The following is a 15624-nucleotide window of genomic DNA, read 5'->3' on the forward strand; positions in this document are numbered from 1 at the left end:
TAAAATAAAGATTACAAAATGGAATTTAGCACTGTATTTTGCAACACCCTATATATAAATAGGATGTAAACTAAAATGTAATTTGAAGTGAGAGTTCCAATAAAAATGAATTCAATTTGGTGTGGGTAGAGTGTGGCAAGGTGATCCTCACTGCTTAATTTTTCACATCCCCAAGTTTTATATTTCATGTGATGGGTTAAGATGAGCTATTAGCTGATAAACAACCAGGCATAGCAAAAATATTAAAACTGCAGTTTGTGCAAGCTGACATCTTCATCATTTCACTACGGACTGGTAGTTCAATGACCTACAGCAACTGTACTGTGCTTAAGTGTCCCATATTTTACTGTCTACATGCTTGTTACAGGTCAGTGACCCAAGACGTAGAAAAACAACAATGACTTGTTGGGAATATACCAAAGGGAAATGATACAGTATCCTTGTTCTGAATATTGTGTATGTAAATAATGATTTGTTAATTAGGGAAAGCTCAGTCCAGTGACCTAAGAGGGATTCTAGGAAATTTAATAACACGGAAAAGGCCTAAGAAGTTGCTAAGTGAAGCTTCAGAAAAACTATAACCGGATTTATGAAAACACTTTTTGCTTCCGAGGCCTTGGCGAGGTAAAATACAATATTAGCTGCAATCTTTGTGTCAAATGGTCTACCACAGAAGCTAATAATGGGTCCAAAGGCACAGCAAAAGGTTGAGAGGGGGTGCTTTGGCAAGGGGGAAAATTTGGGCTGGTGTTTCTCGATTTTTCCATTTTAACATGGAGGGGAACCTTCAAGTAACTTTCATGTCTTGGGGAACCCCTCCTTTCATTACTATATCACAGCTCATAGTATTTAGGTGTGGTAGTCTGTGGAAAGAATGTCACCCTGACTGATAGCTAAGAAGATCATTGGTGTCAATTAAATGGACCTGAGAGGTCCAAGTTGCTCATTGCTCAGGGAACTCCTAGTGACCTATAGCAGAACCCTAGTTGAGAAACACTGGTTTAGACGTTTGGGACACCAATGGGAAGAAATTTTCAATTTTTTTTTTTTCCTAGTGAAACTTTATATTATGCTAGGCTCATACTGTGTTGTATGCCAAGTTCATATAATAAGTACACATCAGTTGCTCAAATACAATCCAACTAGGAAACATTTCCCAGTTTATAACCGCAATGTTACTCCTGTGTGACTGTCTATACCAGTTTCAAATCCGGTTACTTTATTACACACAAGCCTAATAGTAAAAAAGATTATTTTTCTTCCCTGAAAAGCCCTTCCCTGTAAGCCAAATGCCTCTTAAAATTAGGCCTCATACTCTTTTAGGTACTGCAGCATAGTTAATGGGAGGCCAAAGTTTTGCTTGTATACTCTATACCCCTTAGGAAAAACAAGGTTGGCAAACACCAGAACTGCAGTTTGCTAGTCCACGTCCGGCTAGAATACTGAATAATTGAAAACCCTATGCTAGATTGTGCACATACCTGAGGACATGAGCAGAACCGCCTGCAGCAGGGCCACTTCTGTGTCATCCAGATTGAAAGCAGACAAAGATCTTCCTAAATCAAATATAGCATCTGAGACAACCCCAAGTCCACCATTCTTCAGCTGTTCTCGCTTCACTGCCATCTCACCGCTCAGTGTCAGAGTCTCACTGTCTGGATCATAACGCACAGCAGCTCGGAGAGACATGATCTCCATACAGCATCCTTTTAACAGGATGATCTGGTCTTCACAAGGTAGCTGCAATAAAAGTAAGGGTACCATTAATATTTGAAAAATAACCTAAAGGTAACTTTATTGGTTAGGACTAATCAGACAAAAGTACAAAGTAACACAAGCCTATGTCAATTAATTTTCTTTAAAACTGAATGGAAGAAATTCAGTCAGACACACCAGTGGTCTTCAACCAATTTTTTGGTGCTTGCGGACCACTAATTTCACGGACTCCGGACCATGCATGCGTGGGGAACTGTGTGTCACTCAAAGGGAGACATGCCGGAGCCACAGACCATGTCTCCAGTACGCATCTCAGGCGGTGGGTGGGTTGTGTCTCTGGAAGTCTGAGTGACCAACTACCTGTCAGACGGAGTAGGCCGCGGACCCCTGAGATAGAAAACCCAAAATTCCATTGCAGTTGAGTAGTGTGTCTAATGGGCCCCAGAGCTTTACTGTCCAGTGCACTACAGTATATATTCTATAAGAAATCTCCCCTCTCTTCCTGGACGCTTCAAATCTGACATTTAACAACTGATGGATCTAGCTAATACATGTGTATGTGTATGCCACCATTGGGGAACAGCAGGGGGACCATTTCTAAGTAAAATCAGTCAAAAACTCATATGGGGCTGTACATGAAAAAAGATGTGCAACTTTAACTGACATTTAAAGCAAAACTTCATGATTAAACAATACTAGTATACAATACTAAAGTGAAAAACAAAACAAAAACACAGGAACTCTGTTAAAGAGGGTCCTGATCCATGTTATACCATATACTGTATGCAATGTGAATCCTGCCTATCCCAGCAGAGGTCCTAAGGACCAAGAGGTTCAGACAGAAATATAAGTGGAATTCATTTGACATTAGAAGAAAGATGCCCTTCTCATCGTTCTCATGGTATCACTTCCCCAAGAAAAAGCAACAATTATTATTTAGGGGGTCCCTGAATCCAGAGGGATTAGTCACTATGCACTGACCGAAAACTTAACCCGTTCTGTGTGGCCCTTTTGTGTGTTCCCATTATAGTTGTATCACTAGCACTCACCTCTGAGAACATGGGTAGCTTCTTAGCAAAGTCCACCACTCGTGTGATCGCAGGCGTAATGATTTTGGTGAACTCACTGAATGCTTCCAGGTCAACTTTATCACTGTCTGGCATGGATGCCATTGGAGTCTGTCCTATGTCTTCAGGCTATAGTATGGAAAAAAGACAGTGTGAAAAAATTATATCTAATGCAAGAATGAGGAAAGAAGGAAATAGATGCAATATCTGAGTATTACCCACAATCACATGCAGATTTTGAGTTCTGAATACTAACTTGTTAATATTCTGGAATACTTTGACAGATGAAGCTAGAGAACATACAAGGTATTCAGAACAAGAAATAAGGACAGATACCCTTCCCATAGCTCATTGACTACATTAATGGTAAAGGCTGCATACAAGTTTAATATACACAGCAGAATGTTTTACTGGGCTGAGCCAATGATGGCGGCTCTCAGCAAAAGTCATGGGGACTATTTGCAACATTGTTCATTGTCACAGTTTTTGTATTAAAATAGTTACTGTCATAATGTGTTCCTTTAAAGCCTACCTCAATGTGTTCTATGCCCAAAAATTCTAGACTTTTATAATATTGTGAAAAGTACAGTTGCAAATAAGCTTTCTACAAGCCCTGGGAAAAAACAATCAATCACTCCTCTTGGAGGATGTTCATTCAGTTGTTTAACTTTGTTTTAAAGCCGTGTTCTTCAGACGAATTGGGGGAAAAATATGGAATCACAGTGAGAAAAATTTTGTGACGTCAACCCAAAAGATTCCACTTAGTACTTTTGTTGTTCCTCCTCCGATTTTTGTGTCATCTTCCATTCTTTCAAGCACAATATTCATCATCAGTCGGATTTCAACTTTCTTGTACAGCAGCTGATAGATCAGCTTTGGATGATGGAACCTTGTCTTGGGCCATCTGTTTCAACTTCCAAGAAAAGTTTTCATTCAGATTAGGATTTGAAGATGATGAAGGAAAGTAAAATGTGTTTTGCTCTATGGCATGATCCATTATCATCCTGAAAAGTGACTTCTTCACCATTTAACCTACTTTCAATTTGTGGAATGAGAAAAGTGTCCATGATTTCAATATGCACCTGTGCATTTACTGTAGAAGTGATGATTGCTATCTTCCTTGGTGCTTTCCCTGGTCTCTTTAGCCTACTGTAACCTCTTTTTCTTCTGTGTCTGTGGTATTGATGGTTTAAGTTTATGGTTTCCTCATTTTAGCCAGGGCTTGTAGACACTATTGGCACACAGCTTGCCCTGTCATTGGCACTCTGATTACTCTACTTTCCCCTCCTGTCTGCATGTTCCCTGTAGTATGTCTGGTTCCCCAGCCTGGACTAGTGTGCAAGAGAGATAAGAAGGAGGCTGACATCAACACAAAATCTAAAATTACATTTACATATTTTTATAGAACACACAGGTAACATAAAAAAAAATATTTTGTGGGTTCTCTATCTGCGTAACATTCAACAAATATACATTTATCATTAAGACAATACAGTAGTTTGGGCATGCTCGTGTATCTAGAAATCATTGTACATGATCATTTTATTTCATTACCCTGCTTCATGGTATGAATTTGTTAGAGGTGGATTTATGCTTTAAGTGCAATAAAAAACATTCACAGTAACAAGAAAACCTCAGCAGTCTGGCTTTTAGTCTGCGATATATCCAGCAGGGGGGGCTGCTCAACAAGGCAGGAGAACGGCAATATACGCGTGTAGCATCCACGTGACGGGGAGAGAGGAGACAGCATGGGAAGGAGGGAGGGAAGGAGCTGCCGCGGCTCCCAGCTGCTTCTATCCTTCTCTGACAAAATTTACATGCGTGCGTCATGCAGAGGCCTGCTAGAAGTCCGCTGATCTTGAACGCACAGGAATCCATGATCAAATCAATGCTGCCTGGGTATCAAGTATTGTATTACAAGTTACTTGGGCCAACAACTGTCCCTGTAGCAATAATATAATTAGGAAGCATTGCTCAGACAGTACTGGTGTCTATCATGGAGACACAGGTAATACCACCGCAAACATATGAAACAATAAATAGATACTTCAACCCTATAGAATGGCAAATAAAGCTAAACTGAACAAGAAATAACACAATTACCCCTCAGCAAACCAATTTTTTTTCTCCTATCCCCCAGTCTTCCTGGTTGCTATACAATGGCACAGACCACGCCTGGTACATAAAACGGTATATGTCACAAAACTAAATAATTGTGTGAAAAGCCTTAAATGGATCTTAACTTCTGGGCCACAAACTATAGCTGGAGAAGTGAAGCTAAACTTATTCAGCTGCATTTCCCCTGAAATAATCTGCACCCCGGGATTCAGAAAATGGCAGCTTTTATATTGGGCTTCTCACATGGGTGATTTACCTAATAATCATTATCTTAAATCAAAACTTCAAGAAACAGCTAAATACACAGTTTTAATACACATATGTAGTGTTTTACCCGCCAAAGAATTTGTAATTCTGTAGAGCCAGTCTTGAGATTTACACATTTCCATACTGCAGGGGTGACAGTTCCTTTTTATAGCTGAACTCCCAACAGATATAAAAGAAACAAATTAATTCAGCTCTTAAATGTACTTTTTTGTTTGTTTACTGCAAATAGTGTAAGTACCTGAATTTGTCTTGGTATCTTGCAGTCCCTGTTCAGCAGAGCTCTGACTGGGGGAGGGAGAAGCAACACGAGGAGCCAATTAGTGGTGCTGCAATGTAAGGAGCATTATAGGAGGAGAAAGCACAGTGACAGAGAAATTAGCTCTAAGTGCTACTTCTCCTTTCATTGAACATTCACAGGAGGGGGTAGGGAGAAGACGTGTAATCATGACTAAACTGAAGCAGAAGAAAATCAATTGTGTCCCCTCCTGCCAGACAGAAATACAAATCTTTCAGCAGGTGAAACAGCTTGGATATAAGTACATAATCTGTGTATTTAACACCTGAACACGTTCTCTAGAAGGTTCTAGAGTGCAGCCATTAGCAGAGACATAGACAAGGTTCAGCAGAGTAATGCAAGGGACAACATTGATGTACTGCTTATCTTCTGCTCTGCTGCTCCCTTTCACCTTTGCTTCCATTACTACCTTGTGCTGACTGATCTGTACAATTTGCATGTCCCCCCACAAGACCACCTAATAGTTCTAAGTCTTCAAGCAGTACAACCTTCTGATGCATGTAGGTGAGTACTACGGTATTCTTTTATTCAGTGTCTGTAGGTAATATTACTTGCACTGACATTTGACACTAATATCTGCCTACAGAACTGCACTGAGTGAGCAGTGTTACCTTCTGTTATTCATTTGTCTGCAAGCAATGCACGGTGGTGTTGGCTCCCCTGTTACTTACTGTATTCCCATACTTGCACAGATAGCAGAGTCTATAAATGCCTTCAATTATTTTCCCCACAAACAATTTTTCTGTAGGACACAGAAAAAGATATTTGTAAATTAGTGGAGACAACAGACTTCATGGTGAACTGGTATTTCATGTACTAAGTACTGCTTGAGTGTCTGAAATCTAGGCCTGTTGTTACGGTTATATCTGAGGAGTCTGGGAGTTAAAGTGTAAAAACCTGTATGGATGAATGCTAAGAATGGGCAGCAAAAGCTGCATATGAAACATTATCAAGATGTGTGCTTATGTTCAGTGTTGTCAGTGTATTTGGTAGAGTACTAACCTTATCTATGAAAGACTGTCCATGCCAACCACCCAATTCTTTATTTCATAGTCTAACCAACACAAAAAGCAGAAAGTGTGGGGCTGAATGGTTGCTACAGCCAAAGACAGACGCACAATTATGCAATAGGCCCAATGTTTCCTCTATTGCAAGTTCTAGAACTACAGTTCCCATGATGCAAAGCACGTTAGGGACCAGGGTGTCATCTGTGTGTTGACCTGTAACATCCTTGTCACTTCACACATACTCCAGCAGACTATGTTCATTTGCCAAAGGGTGAAAGAGTGGGGGGGTTAACAGATGCCGTTTGCTCTCTCAGAGGTCGCAGCCTCCCCATCTGCACAGGATGTTTGCTTAAGGAAATCAGTGATTCCTGGCTGTATCCTGCCATGCACACAGATTAAAAACTGCAAGACCAAGTCATGACGTGTACTCAGAGTTGTTAGTTTGAAAAGGAAAGGGTTAAGAAGCAGGTGTCTAAAAAGGACAAAGCACACCAGTTAGGATGTATCTCCCTTATTTGTTGAATATTTAGGGACATGTTGGAGTACTTGATTATTTCTGAGGTTATCCTGTAAGGACAGAACTATGGATACTTCTACTTCTGACATTTCTTTTAAATTTTTGAATAGAGCAGGCCTCTGGGCTCATCCTGACCCTTGCCAACTTACCACATGGATCAATAAACTGTTACAAGTATGCAGCCATGTGTTTCACCTTGCATGTAATTTCTAGCTTAGTAACTTACTGGGTAGTAATTCAAAAACTAGGATAGCAGCCTTGCATCATTCAGCAATTATATTACCTTCAAAGTTTCCCCTTTAACACTTAAGTAGTATTTTGCAGAATATACGGTTTATGTGGACTTTATTTGTGGTATGTGTTAGTTCTAGACACTTCTGTGCCTCAAAGCAGCATATCTACAGTTTACAAGATGGCTACCCTGATACAGGGCCACAATGCAGAACAAGTCGGTAAAGAAGGTAAGATCAGCTTTTGGGAAGAAGACTGCAGACAATACTGGTGACTGTTCAATTTCCCTCTGACTACTTTTTTTTCTTGGACACAGTTTCCAGAACTCTCTTTAAGACTTAGTAGCAAGCAACTAGCAACAACACACACTAGAGCGATTTGTACTTATATGTCATAGGATTTTGCATCCTTAATATTCCCTACATATTCCTTAATGTATGTATGTCTATGGGCTAAGATGATTGAATATTCAAACTTTCAGCAGTTCCAGAATGTGAGGGGCTGAGTGATGCAGAAACAAGACTTGTTTCTGAGCATTATGTCTCACCAAGAACTTCCTGCGCTGTTTCCAGTGGCTGCCCTGTGCATTGGTGCTTCTGTGAGCTTCTGTCACTATGCGGATCAGCTCCCACTCCTCGCTGCTTGGCTCAGGACGCTGCTGCAGATTCTTGATCATCTCCTCCTTCCGACGCCGTTCCCGATTCTCCTCAATCAGCTTCCGCTTGGCTACCCGCTTGGAATCATCCAGGACAACTGCAGGGGAAGGAGAGGGAAGGGTGAGAGTAGCAAAAGGGAGGGAGACGAGAAGGCCATCAGTCTCCATGCAGATACAAACTCTTGTGCAATCTGGATATTTCCAACAGACACTGTGACAATGTGAGAATGCATGGAGACATCAGTACTGACTGCTGAGACAATGGCTGGGCAGGGGAAAAATATAGAACTTTTTTTTTTTTTTACCCTTGCTCAGGCTTGTGATGTCTAGAGAACCTGCAGCTAATTTGGGTGTAGACAGGTGCTCAGATACTGATCAATAAATGCCATGAGCTGGCTAAGATGTGAGGTCAGCTGGGCAAAAGATGAAATGGTTAGAAATGTATTAGACTTGATGAATACATTTTATCTTAAAAACAAAAAAAAATGTAACTTCTAAGTAGAACCCCATTCAAAACTCGGAAATTTGTTTTGTGTAAAGTGGGAAGATCCTTTGCTAAGTTTTACCACTCTTTGTGACCCCACTGTGTCAATATCTTCCAGTTTGCCATATAAATATTATATATTGTAATTATCAGGTATGGCCTTTACACAGCTTTTCCACTGAAAAACACTCTAGCCTATTTTCCTAACGTTTACAGTATCCTTTATTAAAGCCAATTTATACTGTTGACTTGCCATGTGCAAAAATTATTAAAGGCACCAAACTTACCTGGGTATACATAAAAAAAATAACATAAAATAATGATTTCCTCCAGTGGGCCACCAATCACTGGCCACATCTTCCTTGCTTGGGGGGCTGGCATTCAGCGCTTACAAATCAGCAGTTCTGTCTGAACAGTGACCCTCCCCCTTATCAGATACTATGTTGCTGACCACCAGAGGGAGCTCCCATTCTGGTTAGCAAGAAACATGTACACCAAATTCAGGATTTCCCACTAAAAGTGCATAAAGCAATTTTAAATCTGAAATAGGAGTTTAGGATGGTCCGTGATTACAGTTAAGAGGTGACATTTTTAGGTATAAGGAAAAGTCAACTAATGCATAAAAGAGGTAGGAGTCTTCTAAAATAAGCTCTAGGGCCAATCAGGCCAACTCTACCCACAGAAAGTGCCAGCTGTTCAAATAATAAAGCTGACATAGACATACTATGACAAACTATAGACATGCAAGTAAAACAAACCAGCCTGATGTAAATAATCTTATCAATGTGCATTATTGATTTCAAACTTTGTTTAAATGCACATCTGGTAATTCTTTAAGGATCTGAGAGCATCCACATTTACTCATAGGCTGTGCTTAGTAGACTTAGCCTTTGCTCAGTCTATGTGCTATTTTATTTTTCACAATACAAGTCTGTCCAGCTGCAAACACAGCAATTTCTACCTCAGCAGTGTGTAATTGAGGAGGCTGTACATATGAGCTGCTATACAGATTACTAACAGGAGTACACCTCCTGTCTTTCTATCTTTCCTATCTAAGGCATGCAAGGGCTAATCTTACAGATCCCACCATTTGCAACCTTTCTGGTTCATTGGAAAATATCAGGCAAAACTCTTACTTCCAAATAGGGATGAATGCCATCATTAAACTTACGGTCCATTGCCATGCCCACAGCGATACATTTCTTAAAGCGGCAAAGCTGACACTGGTTTCGGGTGATCTTGTCGATGATGCAACAACCATCGTACTTGCAGGAGTAGGAAGGGTGCAGGTTCTTCTGTATGGTTCTGCGAAAGAAGCCCTAAACAGAAGAGAGAAGGCAGGTGAAATATTCCAACATGTCACCTATGCATGACAACAGATACCAAACAATCCCCCCTGAGGTACACCAGAGCTGCCCCCAACTCTCCTGTAATTAACTCATGTTAGTCTTCCACCCTGTCCCAGAAAGATTCTGAATTTACTTGCATCCTTACCTGCTTTAGAATGCTGGCATTGGGACACAGACATAAATCACAAAGGAACTGTTTTGCTAACCATTGTATTTAATTGGCTGGATGCCAACCTCCTACATATTACAGTGGTATGATTGTCATCTAGTTTTATAGGTCCTGTTGGGACTTCTCTTGGTACTGCATAAAGTCCTTGGTCACAGATAACTATTCTACTACACAAAAGACTCCACATTACACTTCATTTTTTCCCAGACAGGGTTACTATTTTAGTTGTTTACATTTCTTCTAAATCTTTTCCCTCCCATTCCTGCTGGCATTTCCTGCCTAATACTAATGTCATGTGCATGTGTATGAAAAGGAAGAAATACATTTATCGGCATAAATTTGCTCCTTCTCAGTTGTTTAAAAGCAGAATGCGCTTTAAAGGTCTACCTGGCCTTCCAAAGAACTTTGATTCCACAATAAAAGAATTTCTATCTTCACCAGCTCTAACAGATAAACTGTTCTAGAAACAGGTGAAATTTGTCATTTACTGTGACCAGCAGAACTATCAATTTATAGAGGATTAAAAAAGTATAAATACCTAAACCGCATACCATTTTTTTAACATGAAGTCTTTTTCATGTTAAATTGGAATATTCTATATCTATCTATATCTGTACTGTCTATGGTGATTACTCCTTCCTTCTATTTTCCAAACTGCAAAATTGCCCCTAGTGCCTCACTTATTGTAAGAGGTAATTTAAACAATTCCCTGTGAACACCTTTAAATGGATCCTAATATCTAAATACAAGGATACATAAAATGAAGTATAAGCATGACGGAAGCCACTTTTCGCACAACTTAAATATAAAGATGTTAGGTTTTTATTTTTAACAGATCTGTCAGAAAAAATGCCGGCTTATCTTCTGATCTCAGCTCTACACTTTGTACTAAATTTAGATGACATATGACACTAAAAAAATCAAAACTAAATCATATACGGGTCTCCCCCCCCCCCCGCCCTTCAAATGCCTCTTTTCAATTGAAAGATGCATTCATTTTTATTTTAATCTGATCAGGGAAAGTAATAAATACAAAACATGAAGAAACAAACATTAGGGCAGAAGGAACACGTTATTAGTTATCTGGAGAAACAGCTAGTCAGTGGTGATACACAGATATATCAACTAGAGATTTGCAGAGCAACTGCCCAAAGCACAGATAAACATTATTTAGGCACCTGTGGCCATACATTGTATACTTGGGGAAGATAGTGTGAAAATGCTAGGGTGAGCTCTACAGACACAAATGGTTTGTCTTGGTGTATGAGGAGCCCTGTACCTGCATACTTTCTAAGGCTGCAAAACAGAAACATAAATCGGCAAGAAAGTAATGATTTCGGTACAAAACAAGAAAAAGGATGAGATGTTTTGTCATACATTACAGGTGCTAAGAGGTTTCAATACAGCACCTATTCTGTAAATATGAAGAAAATACTAATTACTTAAAGTTTTAGCATAATGTAGGACAGTATCTATTTTAGCATGAGACTTACCTTGCATCCCTCACAGGTAATACATCGGTAGTGGTACCCTGTGGCCTTATCACTGCACACCACGCATGGCTCATCTTTGTCCAGGTAACTAGGGATGTACCCTGTAGAGAGCAGAGACACCAAACGGTCACCTATGTCACCGAGTGAAAAGAGGGGAAATAATCTTAACCATGCAATTTTATAGAAACAATTTGCAAGGACAGGGACTAGGTCCCACAGCTAACACAAATTTTTACCATCAGACATTGTCACATTGATCACAGAAAGCCAGATCTTCTGGCTGATAATTAAACAAAGTCCAACAATGATTTCTAGTTATGATTTTCTGACAAGTGAAAAATATTATTTTTATATTTAGTTGTCTGAAAAAATGTACCGGTAGTTTGTTATTTGTTGAAAAAAATAGTTTGTTTTAGGAGCCAATTTCTAGCATGAACACTTTAGTAGTCTCACAGATTTTACCTATTCTGTACCACTTACCCGTATAGCACCGATTGCTAAAAAAAATACTACTTATAAGTATTCAAAAAGAACTATCATGGAGGTTTTAATAATGCAATAAATATTTATGCTTGTTAGCAGCCAAAAACTAGTAGCAAGAGGGGCAGGAAAGATACCCGGCAGGCCATGATCTAGGTCAAGGCTGTCCAACTCTAATCCCTGAGGGCCACAAACAGGCCAAAGCATTTTTTAAAATATTACCTTACTTAATTTACTGTTCAATAAATGCAACAAATGTGTGCAGATCCTGTACTCCAGGAATGGAGTTGGACACCCCTGATCAGCAGCATTATGTTTTGAACATGAAGTTAAAGACAGGATTGGATAGGTTGTCAGGCAATCTCTGTGAATCTAGAAATGTATCAAAGATTTCCCAAAATTATGGAATTATTGGACATTTAAAGCCTAATGTCCGTTTTCTCTTGCATCCAAATGATCGGCCCCTGTTAGGGGTAATTACATGCAAGTAACTCAAGGAGCACTACGTGTTCTTAAACATACATTAATGCCATTCAAAAATCAACAGAAATCCTGCAACACGATTCCTTGAGTTTTGTAATGGCTCCTAAAACTATTAATTTCTCAAGAAAATACTTAGAGGTATAGTGTGAAATATAACTTTTAAGCTTTGGTTAGTTATTGCATTGCTGTGTGTACCATCTGAGAGAGATTTAATTTCACATCCTGTTCTAGAAAAATACAGGAAGTGACATCTCCCTACTATGTAATAATTCTCCACTCTACTTACTTTAAAAATGTTTTACTAATGTATATACCCCCCTTGGAGATATTTACACACTTCCTGGCCACACTTGAAGAGAGGAACATAAATAATTCCGGATAGAGATTCCTAGGCGTTTAAACTCTAAACTAAAAGGAAAAACTTGTGGCTAAAGGTACATTTTCAATTAATCTTTGTGGGCTATTATTTCTTGTTAGAGAGGTTACTCAATAGCTCTAGCTGTTTATCGACTTATTGCTCCTCCACTTATCTTGGCCAAAAAATAAGGCCAGTGAAATGTATGAACATACTCAACATTCAAAGTGTAAAAAATGGGAAAGAATAAATAAAGGACAACAAATGTTAACGGACACAATGAAACCCTCACTTACTGTGAAACAGACTAGACACATGGGGTAACACAGAACACACAGAGCTGGGCCAATAAACACCAGAACAACGCATGCAAACAAGGAGCACAAAAAGCCCGTTCATTGTGTTGTAAGTAATTACTGAGAGTCTCTCCCTTCTGAATATCTCTCTCGCCATTTCCGAAGTAATTATGTTTTATAACTCAGAGATCCTGTCTGGACAGAGCAGAAATGGCAGAAGGGTGAGAGGGGGGCCGGCAGCATGGGGTCAGACAGCTAATTCTATAGAGGGTAACAGTGTAGGAGGGAAGCCTGGTCTTGAGGTTACATTGTATATTGCTCTTATGCAGCCACTGATGGAGCAAAGAACACTGCAGCTACAGTATCGGCACAATTCATTGGAAAAGGACCCATAACGTTGCACCTTTTCAGATGAAAATACAGCATAAAAAGGTATATTTTATGCCTGGATTGTAGATATAGTACCTGGAATTTTACATTAAAGATTTGCCATAGATGTCTATTTAGGCTATGAGCAAAGTGTAAAGAGCAGTAACCCAGAACAATCAGTCAGAAACCAACTTTCTGATGGCCGCAATTGGCGGGGCAACTTGTGCAGCAATGGGCAGTGTGGCTCTCCAGGAGCGAAGGGGTTAAATGCTTTTTTTTTTTTTTTAAACACTTTAAAAAAAACACTTTAATCTCAAGTATTACATTTAGTTAGGAGAAATTTAAGGCAACATATTTAATTAATAAATAGGCCCAACTGTTTAGACCCAATTAACATGTTTAAACCTTTCCTTTGACAGCTTTGGTTCAGGTCAACATGATAAAAATATAGTTAGGGGTTAAATTATGTGTTTCAGGCTTAGTTTGGGGATTTGGAGGGATGTTGGTCAGTGTTAATTTTAGCAGGATGTTTTAGGATTCTCTGAAGTATTACAATAAATCAGGAGTCGGGGTATGTGGGTGCAAGGCTTTTGGGGGAACAATATTATAAATCTGATGGTGTAGGAAGATCCATGTGAATACTGCCTGGATTCTGGGGTGCACAATTTGGCAGCAATAAGAAACTATAGACATTATTCTTTGGAAGGTGTGTTAATCTACTTATGTATAAGTATTACTATAAAATATATTATTGTTAAATACAAAGGGTTACAACATATATTACCAGGTGTATTCCTTGGCAGAAAGAAGGTATTATACAGAATATTAATAGATGGAATAAAAGACATGAGGCTGTAAATTGGCAATTGAGGAGTTATTAATAGAGAAAATGAGTTCTAGAATGTGTAGACTGATTCACCAAAACATATTGTTTTGTTCCCCTTTGTCCCAAAACAGCACTGACCCATCTGCACATGAATATTAGAACACCTCTGAAGGAATCCTGTGGTTTCAAAAACTTACTGTTAATCAGCTTCCCCCTAATCGGTCTTGGACTGCATTACCACAATGTAATGAATATTAGATTGTAAGCTTCTCTGGGGGGAGTTGGTGACATGACTATGGAATTTGTAAACGCTGTGTATTCAGAGCTATCTAAATATAAATGAATAATAATTTGACACTACAAGGAGATCCTTTAAGTTGCACAGTCCTTCTCCCTTAGTGCATACTGCCGCCATCTCTTCCCCAGGTAAATGACACTCATGCACCCAGCAATCCACATAATCTAAAAAATAAATGGGATTCCTCAGATCAGACCACCTGCTTCCATTGTTCCATAGTCCAAAATCATTGTGGGCTTTTTCTGCAGTGGACAGGGGTCAGCAAGGGCACTCTTATGTAGCTTCCATGTTTGCAACAAGCTGCAAAGCATTATTTATTATGAAAATTTTTAGTCAACTAGTTAGCTTCTAACTGGGATTGATCCAGATGGGTTAGCCTTCATTCATGCACATGAACCTGTTACCAGTTGGACCACTTAGCTCAGATCCCTTACAGATGCATTTGTCCTCACAATCAAGAACTGACCACCTACTACATAATATGTCACTCCCCTTGCTGGGAGTTACTGTAATAAGATAATGCTATTCACTTCATGATGTGTTAAATGCTAGAGAAGAAGAATTACAGGGTGTGTTATTTGGTAGGAATGGACAATGGATTCTAATCAGAGAGAAAAGGAGATGTATTGATGTTATGTTTATTAACCTGGAGGAAAAAAATGTAAAGGGTACAAGAGCAGTAACAGGGTGTTTGAATTGTTTTGAAAAGAAAGTTATGTATTGCTAGAAGGAAGGAGTGCATTTACTGGTAGTAATAATAAGAAGTTACACAGTGCTTACAATAGTAGGAATTAGGCAGAATAACAGAAAGTGTACATTTTTCAGTAGCAAATCAGGACATGGAGGTTGGTTAGAAAGGGTTACATTAGGTTAAATGCTGTTAAATGGAGACACAGCGCACAATACTGCATAGAACATACCTGACATACCGCTCTTTCCCATACATTGGCTATTCTTTCTTTTTCGCTTTCCATCCGGCCACCTGTTGGGACAAAGAGAGAACATGAATCACTTAGGATACATGGATAAATGAGTAGACAGAAAAATATAAAATAATTTGTCAGCCCGCCCTGTGCTTTGTACTCACGCATTCAGAATCTGAGACAGCTGCCTGTAATCCCGTATGTCACATTAATATGTAAGTATTAA

General features: G+C 39.3%; 1 protein-coding gene across 2 annotated transcripts in view; it reads right to left on the bottom strand.

The window, feature by feature from the left end:
* THRA (thyroid hormone receptor alpha) overlaps window positions 1-15624 on the bottom strand; it is a 141677-nt gene that overhangs the window by 14680 nt on the left and 111373 nt on the right. Inside the window, exons 3-8 of one of the 2 annotated variants that reach the window (XM_072414827.1) lie at window positions 15396-15457; window positions 11369-11469; window positions 9529-9676; window positions 7766-7971; window positions 2766-2912; window positions 1482-1740 (exon numbers count right to left, since the gene is read on the bottom strand). In XM_072414827.1, coding sequence (XP_072270928.1) covers window positions 1482-1740; window positions 2766-2912; window positions 7766-7971; window positions 9529-9676; window positions 11369-11469; window positions 15396-15457 — 923 coding nt within the window. Of the gene's footprint in view, window positions 1-1481; window positions 1741-2765; window positions 2913-7765; window positions 7972-9528; window positions 9677-11368; window positions 11500-15395; window positions 15458-15624 lie in introns of both variants that reach the window. The other variant, XM_072414826.1, reaches the window with a different exon arrangement.

Source organism: Pyxicephalus adspersus, chromosome 6 (assembly GCF_032062135.1).
Source record: "Pyxicephalus adspersus chromosome 6, UCB_Pads_2.0, whole genome shotgun sequence".
In the NCBI taxonomy this organism is placed as follows: domain Eukaryota; kingdom Metazoa; phylum Chordata; class Amphibia; order Anura; family Pyxicephalidae; genus Pyxicephalus; species Pyxicephalus adspersus.